The 15998-nt window shown below is 38.8% G+C and overlaps 1 protein-coding gene across 1 annotated transcript in view; it reads right to left on the reverse strand.

Moving 5' to 3' along the window:
- zc3h3 (zinc finger CCCH-type containing 3) overlaps positions 1-15998 on the reverse strand; it is a 278128-nt gene that overhangs the window by 169583 nt on the left and 92547 nt on the right. The window contains exon 4 of the mRNA XM_072570014.1: positions 8407-8572. Within this exon, the coding sequence (XP_072426115.1) occupies positions 8407-8572 (166 nt within the window). The remainder of the gene's footprint in view (positions 1-8406; positions 8573-15998) is intronic.

A 15998-nucleotide genomic window follows, 5' to 3' on the forward strand; every position in this document is an offset into this window, starting at 1 on the left:
TGCACAAAGATAGTTTGTTTGTTTTAAGTATTTTTATGTCATTTCCACAACGAACTTCTGTCTTTTGTTAAAACAGAGTCTGCTGCCTTATATGCTTATTAGTGAAAGACCACCAGGTTAAATTAGGGGGGAAAACAACTAAAATATGATCTATCAAGCAAGATTCAATTTGGGGATTGGACTTGCCTAGCAATAACATCAGGTAATCTCACCAACATAATGTTAGAAAATTCTGATCCATCGATATTTTCCTCAGCCTGGGTGTCAGAATTTACTGGGTTAGGATTTTGGAGCAAAGTAGTTACAGTGAGGAAATCCAAAAATGTTATATTCCTGAAGACTGCAATTTTAACCCGACATGTGTTGCTTAACAAATCTAACTACCTGCCGATAGAGAAAATTTGTCATATTATCCATTTGTGGGATATGGGCATCACTGGCTGGGCCAACATTTAATGCCCATCCTTAGTTTTCCTTGGGGGTCATGATGAGCTGCCAAATTGAGCCACTGCAATGCACTTGTTCTAGGTAGCTCCACAAGGTCAGGACAGAGTTCCAAGATTTTGACACAGTAACCTTGAACGAACAGCAATATGTTTCTAAGTCAAGAACATGAGGGGCTTGGAGGAGAACGTGCAAGTTCAACAGCAGATGTTTTAGTACTATTGCTGGAATATTATCAGGGCCCATAGTCTTTGCATTGTCCAATGAATTCAGCTGTTTCAAGTTATCAAATGACATGAATCAATTGACTGCAGATTGGGAGCCGTGATGCTGAAAATGTCCAGAAGAGGGAAATGCATCATCCACTCAGCACTTCTGGCTGAAGAGTGTTGCAAAAGCTTCAGCCTCATCTTTTGAACTGATGTGCTGGGTCCCTAACATCGAGGATTGAGAGACCATAAGACCCAGGAGCAGAAATTAGGCTCATCGAGTCTACTCCAACTTTCAACCATGGCTGATAAGATCCTCAACCCCATTCTCCTGCCTCCTCCCTGTGACCTTTGATAATCAAAAACCTACCAATCTCAGTCTTACATATACTCAATGATCTGGCCTCCACAGCCTTCTGTGTCAATGAATTCCATAGGTTCACCATTCTCTGGTTGAAGAAGTTTCTCCTATCTCCATTCGAAAAGGTCTTCCCTTTACTCTAAGGCTGTGCACTCTGCTTCTAGTCTCTCCTACCAATGGAAACATATTCTCAACATCCACTCTGTCCAGGCCATTCAGTATTCTGCAAGTTTCAAATCAGATCTCCACCCCCCCAACATCCTTCTAAGCTCCATTGAGTAAAGACCCAGAGGCCTCAAATGTTCCTCATAACGTTAAGCTTTTCATTCCTGGGACCATTCTCATGAACCTCCTCTGAATATGCTCCAGGGTCAGTACACAGTTCCTGAGATATGGGGCTCAAAACTGCACACAACACTCCAAATGTGGTCTGACCAGAGCCTTATATAGCCGCAGAAGAACATCCCAGCTTTTATGTTCAAGTCCTCAAAATAAATGCCATCATTGCATTGGCCTTCCTAACTACTGACTCAATCTGCAAGTTCACCTTGAGAGAATACTGGACTAGAATACCCAAGTCTCTATGCATTTCAGACTTCTGAATTTTCTCTCCATTTAGAAAATAGTCCATGCCTCTATTCTTCCTATCAAAGTGCATGACCTCACACTTTCCCAAGTTGTATTCCATCTGACACTCCTTTGCCCACTCTCCTAACCTGCCCAAATCTTTCTGCACCTCCCCACTTCCTCAATGCTACCTGTTCTCTACCTATCTTTGTATTGTCTGCAAACTTAGTCAGTTTAGGGAGAATAGTGGAGCTTCCTCTCCAGTGAGTTGTTTAATTGTGACCCACCACATGCAGCTGGATGTGGCAGGAATTGAGAGCTTAGATCTGATCCATTGGTCATAGAATCAATTAGCCCTGTCTTGTTGTGGAATCGATTAGCACGATCTTTCAATAGCCAATTATGCTGTTTAGAACGGACATTTCAGTATGCTGTAGTTGTAGTTTCACCAGACTGATACCTCATATTTCTGTATGCCTGGTATTGCACTTGCATGGGTTCCTGCACTCTTCATTTATCGAAGGTGAAAGTGCCACACAACACAGAGGGTATTTTCAATGCAAAGATGAGCCTTATGTCTCAAAAAGACTGTGTGAAGGTCACTCCTACTGATGCTGCCATGCATTTGCAACAGGTAGATTAGTGAGAATGAGATCAAGTATGCTCTTCCTTCCTGTTGGTCTATCATCACCTGATGTAAAAACCTTTCCAGCAGCTGTTTTTAGTTGAGGGACTGAATGGTCTACTTCTGTTCCTTTAATATTTGCACTTTGGTCAGAATATGGTGCTAGAAATACACAGCATCAGAGGAGCTGGAGAATCGACCTTTCAGGCATAAGCCCTGCATTAGGAATCATTTCTGATGAAGGGCTTATGCCTGAAACATCAATTCGCCTGTTCCTTGGACGCTGCATAACCTGCTGTACGTTTCCAGCACCACGCTCTCGACTCGGATCTCTAGCATCTGCAGTCCTCGCTTTTTCTTTAGTCAGAATATGCTTGGTGTGTGTTTTTAGCCAAATTGTAACATACTGAATTTTGATATGTACTGTTTCTAAATCAGCTGGCAAAGATTACTCATTTCACTAGGCTACAGTGAAGTACAGGCAAGTTAATAAACACCAAATTATGCACAGCTGTAACAGGAATATCATATTGCTGCAGCAAAAGCAGCAGTGTTGTACTGTACCAGGTTGTCATAGATGTTCTTCCACTAATCTTTTTTCCATGACTATATGGAAGAAAACTTCAAATATACTCCACTTTCTTCAACCATGGACAGAAAAGAGCCTTCAACAGAGAGAAGCCAATGAAGCACTCCTTTCCCAGTCTTCTGCAATACTTTAAAATTATTGAAGATGCTCATGTTTTGTTCTCCCAAACCATTCCTGCACTTAGCACTGTTCCAAGTACAGTACAGTCATAACTGCATAGTACTAAGAAATTGACAGAAAAAAATCTTTTTAATCAAGGGATTATGGTAGCTAAGCTTTCATTGGTCTAATCAATATAGCGATTAATCTGATGTATTACTCTCTCCTTTGGAAAACCTATGTAAAGCCCTGTACTCTTGCACCAAAACGATTTTGCTGTCCCTTTATTCAGAGGATTATGGTAGTTGAATTTTAATTAGCCTCATCAACTCAGGAGATCATGACGATCATTTTGGTGCACTACACATCATATCAATCACATCCTCTCTCAAACACGCAGACACATAACTTGTCCACTTATAGTCAAAGAGGGGGGCACAGACTGAAGATAATCAGGAGAGAACAAAGGCCAAAGTTCAAGGAATCACCATCTGTCCCATCCAAAGTTCTTACAGCTTTAAGTATTTGTCACAAATGAAGCAAAGATTGCAATACTAATTAAAATACAGTAGTCCAAGGAGTTAAAAGAGAATATACATGAAATTTAATCTGGCTGAACAACTAACAAGTTGGTAGCATATCAAAGTACCTTCTCCAAATTCTATAGACTTCTGCGTTTTGAGTAGTTATATTGATTTTTTTCCAAGTGAAGGTCATTTAAATGGATTGATAACGAGATCTATCAATTAGATTATTTTAGAGATGCTGCAGTCTTCTCATGTGCATGGTACTCAATTTCCATGCATCAGAATTTTATAGAAATGTATTCACTTACTACAATTCAGCATTGTTGGCAAATATAAAAAAAAAGTTGTGCTCAAAACTTAGGTTCAGACTAATGCTCAGGAATTGTCTGAATTTTCTTTTATTCCTCAGAGGACAGGCCCACATGAATGAATATATGGCACTTCTGGCAAACATCGGTAAACTACATCTTTGAATTAAACAAAAGCTCACAGGATAGTCGCTTTCTGATGCACCTCCATAACAATGTCTCTATTAAGCAGAGCGAATTGCCACAAATCAGCATCTTTACCTCATGAAAAACAAATTTGTTGTATCCTTTGAAATTTGCCACTCTTGCATCTGTCCTGATGAGTGCAAGATCAAAAGCTTTCTGCCCTTTTTTTCAGCAACCAGCAAACTCATTGGTCCATTGGTTATGCTTGTTTTTAACAGTGAATTACAGCTATTAGAACCATTGATCAAGTGGGTATCAGAGATTGCTTTGTGGCAACATAATTTACAGTGATCAGTATCCAGTGATGCTACATTAAATGCAGCTCTCATGGTGGCCACAATGATGTACAGGCCAGTTATAAAATGCTCAACTATTCACATTGCAACAGGAAGATCAAATTATTGCAGTAGAAGAGCAGCAGCATCTGTCGGATGGCGTTTGTTTTCCATGACTACTCAGACCCCTTGGCATCATGGCAGCTCACAAACCCACCAACACACTAAAACAGCAGCTAATGAACTTGACAGACCCTATACAGACAACAAGCAAAACTAATGTCATTTACAAAATACCGTGCAAGGACTGTAACAAACACAACATTGGACAAACAGGCAGAAAACTAGCCACCAGGATACATGAACATCAACTAGCGCAAAAAGAAATGACCCTCTCTCACTAGTATCCTCATATACGGATGAGGAAGGACACCACTTTGACTGGGACAACATATCCATCCTAAGACAATCCTACACTGGGCACTGTTCCAATTGTAGAACAGTCATAACTAATACAGTGCTAAGAAATTGATGCAAAGAAGATTATTTTTAATCCAGGAATTACATTAGCAAAATTTTCATTCATCTAATCGATGTAGGATGTCATGGTGTATTACTCTTACTTGGTGCATTATTCTCCCCTTTGGAAATTCCCAGTAAAGCCCTGTGCTCCTGTCCACCCAGAATTACTAATTCTCCATCACTCCTTTTTTTACACCACAGGAAAGATGCAGTTGATAAATATTCTGTCTATTGATATCAAGACTGAAGTTACCTCACCATAGTGCTCGACCAAGCAAGAATCAATTGAAAAGCTATGAGGAACTACAATCCTATTAAATAAGCTAGCTATTATTCTTAAACATTAAAAACCTCTTCAGCTATTTTAAATTGATATGTTAACTTATATTTAATTTAATGGCGAAGAAAATAATAAAAAAGTTAAATTCATGGCCTAATGACATCAAAGCTGAAAATGTGTTGCTAGAAAAGCTCAGCAGGTCAGGCAGCCTAATTAGGACGTCTCCTAATGACGTCAAATCACAGTCTCCTAAGGCCAGAGCATGGATGAAATAAAAGTCTGGTGGTAAAGATAGACATACAAAAGACAACCTGAAAATGGGTAACAGACTGCAGGAAACTGACAGACAGGCAGGCTTAGCCTCGTTGTTTCATTCCCAATTGGCGCTAACCGAATACTGAGATGGAGTGCAGATAAATAGAGAGGCCATATCCACAGATCCATTGTGATAGCAAGGCAGATAGACAAAGTGTAAGGAATATTTATTTTTTACTAATTAAGGTATAGAGTATAAGATCACGGACATTATGCGAGAACTGAATAAGACACTAGAGTCATAGCTAAATTACAGCATACAATTCTGGTCAACATTATTACAAGAAGGGAAGGTTGGACAGGTTGAAGTTGTTTTCTTTGTAACAGAGAAAGTTGAAGAGATAGTTAACAAAGGTGTCTAAAATTTTGAGGGACCATGATAGGAGGAGATATGAAAAATCTAGGTTTCTAAGCACAGGGGTCAACAATATGCATTTAAAATAACTGGCAGAAAGATGAGAGGGGAGTGTTCGAATCGTTTTCTCACCAAGATTGTGCTGACAGTCTCAAACTCATTTTTTAAAAAGGGTTCCAGAGTCAGAAATCATCAATACATTTAAAAAGTATTTGGAAAGTCATAATCTATAAGGCTATGTACTACAATCTAAAAAATGGAATTCAGCTAGGTAGTTTTGGCAGACAGGGACATAAAGGGTGGAATGGTCTCCTTCTGTACTGTAATTTTCACTATCTTTCTGGATCCTGCTATTCTTTTAAGGCTCTGGATCACATGAACAACCTTACTTTAGGATAGCTATACTTTAGGATAGCTACTCATAGTGCTTCACAATATGAATGTGACACCTCACAATACACCTCACTCTGCTGGCAGACCCTAGAATTCACCTTACAAAACCATCTGACCTTACTTATTCAAAAGTCAACATCTGCATAAGTGCTGCTGAACCCCACATATTGACTTGTAACATTAACAAATGTTTTCCTTGGTGGCAATTGCCATATAATCACAGCTGTTAATTTTCTCTTGCAAATAATAAATTAATAGCAGTGTCAAAATAAATCCTCAAAATACTGAGAATATCATGTAACAGAGACTGAATTTAATTCACCTGGTCATTGTAAATCAGTCTCACTAATAACACATTGCACTCAACATGGCTTACAGAACATGGTCTAACATTTCTCATATTTATAAAAGTGTTTGCTCTGCGGATTTATTCATAACTTCACATGAGAGAAACCAATATATATTCATAATCCCTACCACTGAAATGGGGCAAAGTAATATCTTCACCCCTGTTAATATGTAAATAATATCTCAAAAATGTACAGATTTCAACAAAACTTGATACATGTAATGATCAAGGCCAGAAAGAACAAACTAGGTTTTCACACAGATGTAGATTATCTAACATGGGAAATAAGCTGAATAGATTTCTTTCATTAAAAAAAATGTTGTGGGTAGTTTGAAAATGTGTGGACTGCCTTAGCAACTATAGTGGAATTTGTCATAGCTGTCAAAATGTAAACAGAGTTTTCAGAGCAGTTTGTTAAGCATTATCCTGAGGCCTCCTCAGTGACAAAGAAATCAATGATTAATTCGAAAAAATGTTCTTTCAGCTTTGTATATGCAGAGCTCCTAACAAGCAACAAAAAGCTTCAAGGAAGACTATGTAGCAGTAATAAGACTGAGTTGGCAGAGTGACAGAGGTATAAGCTTTGAGTGCCCTCCTTACTTCTTAATTTTTTCACATTAGGTACATATGTTATGATCAAAATCGTTGAATAACAAATATTTCTGAAAGTAGATTTTGGGACAAACAGCTCAGCAACAGCAGCAAGAAAGAACAAATCAGGTTTTCACAAAGATGTAAATTATCTAACATGGGAAACAAGCCAGTTGTTTCAGGTTCTGCCTGTTTATAACATACATTGACTTAGACACTACTTCAAAGGATAGACTGTCCTAAATATTTTTCAAAACGAACAACAAAGCCTTTATTCAAGATAGACTCTTTACTTATTTTATGAAAGGAGTTCAAAGATGGAGAACACTTGTGGTTACTTAGTCATTTGCATGTATTAAAGAGCATGATGCCTTTGATGCCATAAAACCACCTGAAGTATTTCAAGCAATGTCAAGGTTAAAATGCAAGCTGCTTGCGCTCACTGTTTTTCTCTAATGTTGCTGAACTGAAAATGTTTGATTATTTAATTCTTTAGTACATCTTGATAAAAGGTATAGTGGACAACAGAAAAGGGAGGAAGTGAGGACTGCAGATGCTGGAGATCAGAGACGAGAGTGTGTTGCTGGGAAAACACAGCAGGTCAGGCAGCATCTGAGAAGCAGGAGAATCGATGTTTCGGGCATAAGCCCTTCATCATTCCTAACGAAGGGTTTATGCTCGAAACGTCGATTCTCTTGCTTCTCGGATGCTGCCTGACCTGCTGCACTTTCCCAGCAACACACTCTGCACAAAAGAAAAGCCTATCAAGTCTGTGCCAGCAAAATAAAACGATCTAACTATTCTAATCCCATTTTTTTAAGCACTTAGACCATAGCTTTGTATCTTGGTGACATAAATGTACATCGAATATTTCTTAAATGTATTAAGTTTTCTGCTTCTGCCACCCTTACAAGTAGTGAATGCCAGATTCCCATCTCTCTGGGTGAAAAATATTTTCCTCGTTCCCTCTAAACCTGCTCCTCCACTAGTCCTCTGGTTTCCTCTCTCAGTCCAAAGATGTGCAGGTTATCTGGATTGGCCATGTTAAATTACCCACAGTGACTAGGATGTTAAAGCTGGGTGGATTAGCCATGGTTAAATGCCAGGTTATGGGGATTGGTAGCAGACTGAGGCTATGGCTGGGGCATGGTCTAGGTGGGATGCTCTTCGGAGGGTCTCGATAGGCCGAACGGCCTCTTCCCACTCTGCAGGGATTCTATGATAAGATAGATAAAATCAGTCGAAGATCTGTTTCTTGTCACTACTAGTCACATTCCAATGAAATTGTGTGCGTCCACTTATGGCAGGGTCAGAATGACATCATCTGCTTTCACTACTAAAATCTTTAATCAGAGTACACTGGAGAAAATATGGTAATCAGCACCTAAGTAAGTTATACATGCTTAATTACCTTGAACCAGAGATAGAGCTGTTGACTTTCTTGGACTTGCAGGAAATGCTGCAAGAGGCTCCTGGCAATGTACTATTCCAGCCTGCACTCTTCTTCACTATTTTATACCTCGTATTGATCAGTTGGTTATTTGAAGGGCTTCTCACTGAAGATGAAGAAGTGAGACCTACAAAAACATTAAAAAGCATTTTATAAATAAATAACAAACATATCAAAGGAGTTATATAGACAATGAAAATCAAGATAGAAAAAAATTTATTGCCTGCCTTGCTCTTGACAAGGTGATGGGGAGCTGCCTTTTTGAACCGTTACAATCTAAGTGCTGTAGATAGGCCCTAAATATCCTTAGGAAGGGAATTCCAAGATTTTGACCCAGCGACAGTGAACGAGTGGCAATATAATGCAGGCAGCAAGTAGCTTGGATCAAAACTTGGAATTAGTGGTATTCTCATGTACCTGCTGCCTTTGCTCTTCTAGCTGGAAGTGGTCATGGGTTGAAAGGTGCTGTCAAAGAACCTTTGGTGAATTTCTACAGTGCATCGATATCGTACACTGTTGCAACTGAACCATGTTTACAGTTTAGTTTTCCTTCCGTCCATGTGTTTTTCCCCCTGTTTTTCTATGTTTGCTTGTGTAAGGGGGAGTTTATAAAGAGTTTAAAGTCTTCATTTCCAGAGTTTACTTCATCTAATTTAATTATTTAACTGTAGCTGGAATTTAATTACCTGGACTAAATTGTGAGTTTGTTAAGTATAGAAACCTGTTCCATACTTTCAATCAACCAAAGTCTAAAAATCAAACAGCTTGGGGTTTTCTTTGTATTGTTTAAAACTTTGGAAACATCCAATCAAACTGTACAAAAGAGGCCCTTTGGCCCATCAAGTCTGCACCAACAAAAGCCACTCTAAACCTACAGTAATCTCATCTTCGAGCACTTGTCTCATATATTGAACTTTCTGAGATTTCAAGTATTAATTCAAGAAGGTTTTTTTTTTAAAATGGAGGTTCACTGTCCCAACCACCTTTCTGGGCAGTGCATTCCAGAATCCCATCACTGAAAAAGGAAATCCTCAAATCCCCTGCCCATCATCTGAGAATTACGCCCTTTGTTACTGACCCTTCAACTAAGAGAAATAGCTGCTTTCTGTTCACTCTGTCCATGTCATTCAGAATTTTACACACTTTAATCAGGTCCCCTCTCAATCTTCTCTGCTCTAAAGAAAATAACCTGAGCTTATTCAGCCGCTCTTCATAGGTCAACAGCTCCATCTTAGGCAACATACTGTTGAATCTCCTACATCCCTCAGCACAATCACAGATTTCCTATAGGGCAGTGACCAGAATGGCACACCATTTCCAGCTGTGGTCAAATCGATGTCTTGTACAGATCAAAAATAACCTCCCTGTTCTTAAATCTATGGCAAGACCGAGAAAGGGAAGTGTCCTATATACTTTCTTAGTTACCCTATTAACTTGTCCTGTCACCTTGGTATGGATAAACACCGCAAGATCTTCTGTTCCTCTGAGTTTCCTACTGTGGGACCTCATCAAAGGCTTTGCTGAAATCCACTGAAACAATTGCCCTGTCCTCATCCACATATTTGGTCACCTCCTCAAAACATTCAACCAGGTTTGTTAGGCATAACCTCTCTTGGACAAAGCCACGTTGATTACCCCTGATCAAATCTTGCCTTACCAAGTAGAGATTAATTCTTTCCTTCTGAATTTTTTTCAATATTCTCTACCACCGATGTGAAATTTGCTGGTCTGTAATGCCCTGGTTTATCTCTAACACATTTATTGAAAAGTGAAACCACATTAGCTGTCTTTGGCACACACCTGTGGTCAGAGAGGAATTAAAAATTTGGGTCAGAGCTCTTGTAATTTCCTCCTTAGTCTCCCACAGCAGCTTGGGATACAACTCATCCAGACCTGGGGATTTGTGTCGTATTTTAAGCCTCAACTACCTTCTTACTCCCCATGTCAATCAGCTCAAGAACTTCACATTCCCTTCCTTGAATTCTGTACCTACATCCTCCTTTTCCAAAGTGAAGACAGATATGAAGAACTTCACTAAAACTCAAACAATGTCCTCCAGCTCCAAGCACGGATTCCCCCTTAGACCCTAATGGGCCCTAATCTTTCCCGGATTATTCTTTTCATCTCGATACACTTTCAATGAAAAAAGATTGACGTGTTAGATTAGTGATAAACCAAAGATAATTGAAAGTAATCTAACACGTCAATCTTTTTTCATGAACCCTCTGTGTTCTCCAAAATGTGGACCCCTCTGCACTTTCTATACTTCAGTAGGATCTCCATTAAGTTAATCTCTTTATACCTGTTAAAAACCTCTCTTTTCCTTCTTATCCAGTTCTGAATATTCCTAAACATCCTGATTTCTCTGGGCTTATTGTTCTGACACTTCAGAGAATGCCCCCATTGTTTTGCTGTAGATTTATCCAGAAGTAGTTGTTCGCAGTCTATTTTGGCCAGATCCTGCCTCATTTTTATAAATCTATTTTCACCCAATCCAAAACCTTTTCTTTTCCATAGCAAAATGAATACATAAGGTTTTGTGGTCACAGTCACTAAAATGCTCCCAAATAGCTGCCTGGCTTCATTCTCCAGTATTAGGTCCAGCACTTTGCCATCCATTGACAGACATTTTACGTGTTGATATCAAAAGCGCTCCTAAGTATATTTCAAGAAATCTCTCTCTTTTAAGCTGTACATTGAAAAGGCCAACTAATGTTGGGAAGTTGAAATTCTCTAATATAATTATGTTATCATTGTTTTTATACACCTCAGCGAATCGCCTACAAATTCACTGGTCTATTCCACACTGACAAGGGTCTGACAATATATTCTCAACAGTACGACTGCCGCTTTTTTGTTCCTAAACTCTACTTACAAAGCTTCATTTGAGGACCCTTCCACATATTGTACCTCCTTACTGCAATACGCAGCTCCTTAATTAAGAATGTGACCACCATCTCCTCTTTTATACCCTCCTGTCTTGCCTAAAAATCCTACATACTAGGATGTTGAGTTGTTATTCCTGTCCCTCCCTCAACCACATCTCTGAAGAAAACATCACAATTCCATATGTCAATCCATGCCCTTACTCACCTGTCTTACCTAATATATTTCTGCTATTCAGCTTCACATTACCCCCAATGAAACTCAACATGGCTGTACTCTCTCTGCCTTGGTTCCTTTACTAAAGTATGTTGTGTTGCTATTATACTAACACTCCATGTCCCCTTTTGTGATGACTGCAAAAACAGCGGGGCTTGGTTTCCATCATTCCACCCTGTGAGTCATGATTAAAACGTTTGGGGTTCTTGGCTGGGATTGAACCTGGAACAGAGGCAATGAGAATTTGGAAGTGGTAGTGGGAAAGACACAGGTGAAGAAAAATCAAGTTTTACACTGTGTTTAAGACATAGCATTGGAAACAGCAAAGCATTTTCTGCAGATAATGAAATATCGAAATCAGGTGATAGTACGTTACAACTGAAATGGCTAGAGCATAAGGAGAGAATGTTAAAAACTGGAGCTGGAGTTCAAAATGTGCGCTATCCCAATGAGTCATGATTCATCCCTTTCCATCTTCACTCCTTTATGTTTTGCTTGCATGGGTCTGCTCTCAGCAGAGCTAATCTACTTTCTACTATTTACCCCTATCACTAACGAGGAGCAGGAGAATTGACATTTCAGGCATAAGCCCTTCATCAGGCATGAGCCATTCCTGATGAAGGGCTTTTGCCAAAAACATCGATTCTCCTGTTCCTCGGATGCTGCCTGACCTGCTGTGCTTTTCCAGCACCACAGTCTTGACTCCTAAACTTCAAACAATGTAGAGCTAGTCATGAAACAGTCAAAAAAAGTGAATAAAATTTAAATTTCAAAATCTTTTCTCATGATTATTAAGAAAGAATGTCAGGATCAACTTTCACAAACAAAAACAGAAGAAAAAACCCAACTTTGTTCTGTTTCTAATCTTTGTCCTTTCTTTTTCACAACTGATAGCTCAGAATACAGACCAGGAAAACTGCAGTTACCAGCTTGTGCTGATTCATGTGATTTATTTGCAACAGTTCTACCAAAGCTACAAATGATCTCAGCAAATAAAGACAGACACTGAAAATCTGAAACAAACACAGAATGCTGGAGAAACTCAGCAGGTCTGGCAGCATTTGTGGAAAAAGAAACAGAGTTAACATTTTGAGTCCGGAAAACCCTGACTTCCGTAGAAGTGTCACACCAGATACAAGACACTTACAGAAGTGGCAGAAAATTTTGTCAAGAAATATCTTCAGTAGCTACTTGGGCAAGTAATCACCACTCAGTCTGAGGGGAAAATTTACATTAAAATACATTGTTTAAATTGATTCTGGGATTCTTTATTTCCCCTTTCTGTGTTACACAACACAATCCATAGATTAGCAACTCTAAGTCACAAACTAAATTCCACATCCTCATTAGATCATATTAGCAGCCATGTTTCGGCAATTCAGAAATGACCAAGGAAGAGAAATAACCAACCTGGTGAAGAGAATAGCTGTTCACCTTTCTATAATAAAATCAGACACCCTCCATATCTGAAATGATTGAGTACTATGAACAACCTATATGTACTTGGTCAGACTTGTCTGAAATTGAACAATAGAAATTTAAAGCTAGACCAAAGGATTTTAATGGGGACAACTTATGCAAGCCATTTTTCTGTATTTACGTTGACACTGTCCTCCTTGTAAGACAGTTTTGGAATTAAAAACTCGCTTATGTCTACAAAATGATATTACATTCTGAGGTAATGTGTTTTTTTCATCTTAGACAAGAACAGAAGCTCTCTCAATCTGACTCAGCACATTTATGTTCATGGAGTGCCAGCAAACCTAACTTTAGGCACTTGTTAGATTTGGGAAGTGAGTTTACCTTCAGTTGTGGCACCAGCAGAGTGGGACCTCCTTATTAACAGAGAACATCACCAATACTGTGCAACAGCACCTCAATTTAACAACTATTGGTTATAAAAGACTAATTCCACATTGACAGACATCACTCTAAGCATGCTTATTTTTATTACCAACAATATTCTGAGCTCCTCTGTTATCAGCCAACAACACACCACAGGCCAGCGAGGTCAGGGCTAATGACTAATCGATCTCATTAGATTCTCCTAATTAAGAATATTATTGTAGCTAGAGACGAAGAGTAATACAGTGTTAGTGCTATTTGAACATGTTATGAATACTATTCATCATGACAGGGAAGAAAAACAAAATCCATGGTTAATAAGTGGGCAAGGCAGAAACCGCTGAGACTGCACAATGAAAGCAGAATCCAACCTTAGTGCCTTGCTCGTAAAGCTGTATTGCAGTCACTGCTACATTGATACAGTCCGCATGACTCGAGCAGATATATACACAAAGTTCAGCTAAATATTCACCACCCTGGAGAGGAAATTATGCATTGAATAGTCTAGGTTTTATGGTGCTTTACTCTCCAGTGACTCAAACAAAATAGCATATCTAAATTATTGGCTAATTGAATAAGAGCTAAAAACTTGGAAGCCAAATACAAGAGGAAAGGCAAATAAAACTTTTTCATTCAAGCACAGTTGCAAAATATTGTGCTCAGCAAGACCACTGAAGGAAACATAAATAGGATTAAGAGACAATTAGACCCGCTCTGGTGTAAAGGGTAATTGATACATACGATGGAATAATATTGAAAGTGGACAGGTTTATTTGGCCTGAATTCTATTTCTTCAAGCCCTTTTTCCAAAATCATGGGAAATACAGCATAATTGTAGCTTTATCAAACTTCAAGATAAAGTAATTGATCTGCTTATAATACTGTCTGGGTTTTCTATCAGAATTTGATAAAGAAACAGGAAGAGGAGGGCAATTTAATGAAATATTAAATAGAAAATAGGGACAGAGGGAAGAATCAGGACTAGAGTGGACTGCCTAGACAGCATAATGGCCCTTAGCACAAGAAATGAAGGGATATGAGTCTCCTTTGCCTGAAAGGGTGATTTGTGAAATTACTTTGTTCAGCCTCGAGTAATTTGCTGAGGGGCAAGGGTCTATAGCATAAAACTATTCACAATTTGGCAACTTCACTCAGACGTGGAAATGGGAAAGTCACATTCTATAGTTACTATAGGCAGTTACTATAGTTCTGTTTTTAACTGCAGTTTTAGAAAGCCTTGATCATGTTGTACCACTTAAGAATTTGGAATAAAGAATATTTTAGAAATGTGGAAGAGTTAGCAAACTCTTGTTCATTTTGAAGTTCAGGAATGGAAAGCACATTATTAAGGCAGGGAAGGACAACACTTGAATGGTCCACTCACTATATGAACTTTTTATAGAGGGGTGTGCAAAACTGCACACAGTAATTAAATGTGACCTAACCAATGCTTTGTATTAATACATAATTAGTTCTTACTCTTGAATTTTAAACCTCAATAAAAACAACATACTGAGGATGCTGAAAATCTGAAACAAACATAGAATTCTGGATAAAATCAGAAGATATTAGAGCAACTGCAGGGATAAGAACAGAGTTAATGCTTTTAGTATGACTTCTTCAGTTCTGAAGTTCCTGGGGAGGACAACTTTCAGTCCAAAAAACAACTGCTTACCACTACTCTTTGCTACCTGTCACCCAGGCAATTTTTTTTCCATTCTGTTACCACCCTTTTTTATTCCAACATCTTCAACTTTGCTTACAAATCTGCTGTATAATACTTTATCAAATCCATTTTCAAAGTCCAGGTAAACTACATCAATAGAAATACCTGATGAATCATGTCTGTTCTCTTATAGAGAATTCAAACAAGTTAGTTTAATACAATGTACAATTAACAAATTCATGCAGACTTTCCTTAATCTGCATTTGTCAAAGTTCTATCGATATTGACCTAAATTATGGGCTCTAAAGGATCCCCAATCACTAATGTTAAACTGATTGACTTGTAGTTGTTGGCTCAATTCAAAGCACAGTGGTACTTTAGTTAGTACTGCTGCCTCACAGCACCAGGGACAGGGGTTTGATTCTGGTCTCGGACAACCATGTGGAATTTGCTCATTCTCCCAGTATGTGCATGGGTTTCTGCTGAATGCATCAGCTTCCTTCCACAGTCCAAAAATGTGGATTGGCCATGCTAAATGATCCATAGCATTCAGGGATGTGTAGGTTAGGTGCATTGGCCATGGGAAATACAGGGTTGCAGGGATAAAATAGGTGGATGGGTCTAAGTGGAGGGTTGGTGTGAACCTATTGGGCCAAATGACCCGTTTCTACACTGTTAGTCTTCTATATAAAAAAATTCTTAAATCGTTTTTGAAATGAGGATGTAATGTTAACTTCCACACTTCACAGGTCAATCTATATTAGATTTCTTGTAGATAAGCACGAGGTAATGCATAAAGTCATAGAGAATTACAGCATGGAAACAGACCCTTCGGTCCAACCTGTCCATGCCGACCAGATATCCCAACCCAATCTAGTCCCACCTGTCAGCACCAGCCCATATCCCTCCAAACTATTCCTATTCATATACCCATCCAAAT

The sequence above is a fragment of the Chiloscyllium punctatum genome, chromosome 5 (genome assembly GCF_047496795.1).
Source record: "Chiloscyllium punctatum isolate Juve2018m chromosome 5, sChiPun1.3, whole genome shotgun sequence".
NCBI lineage: Eukaryota > Metazoa > Chordata > Chondrichthyes > Orectolobiformes > Hemiscylliidae > Chiloscyllium > Chiloscyllium punctatum.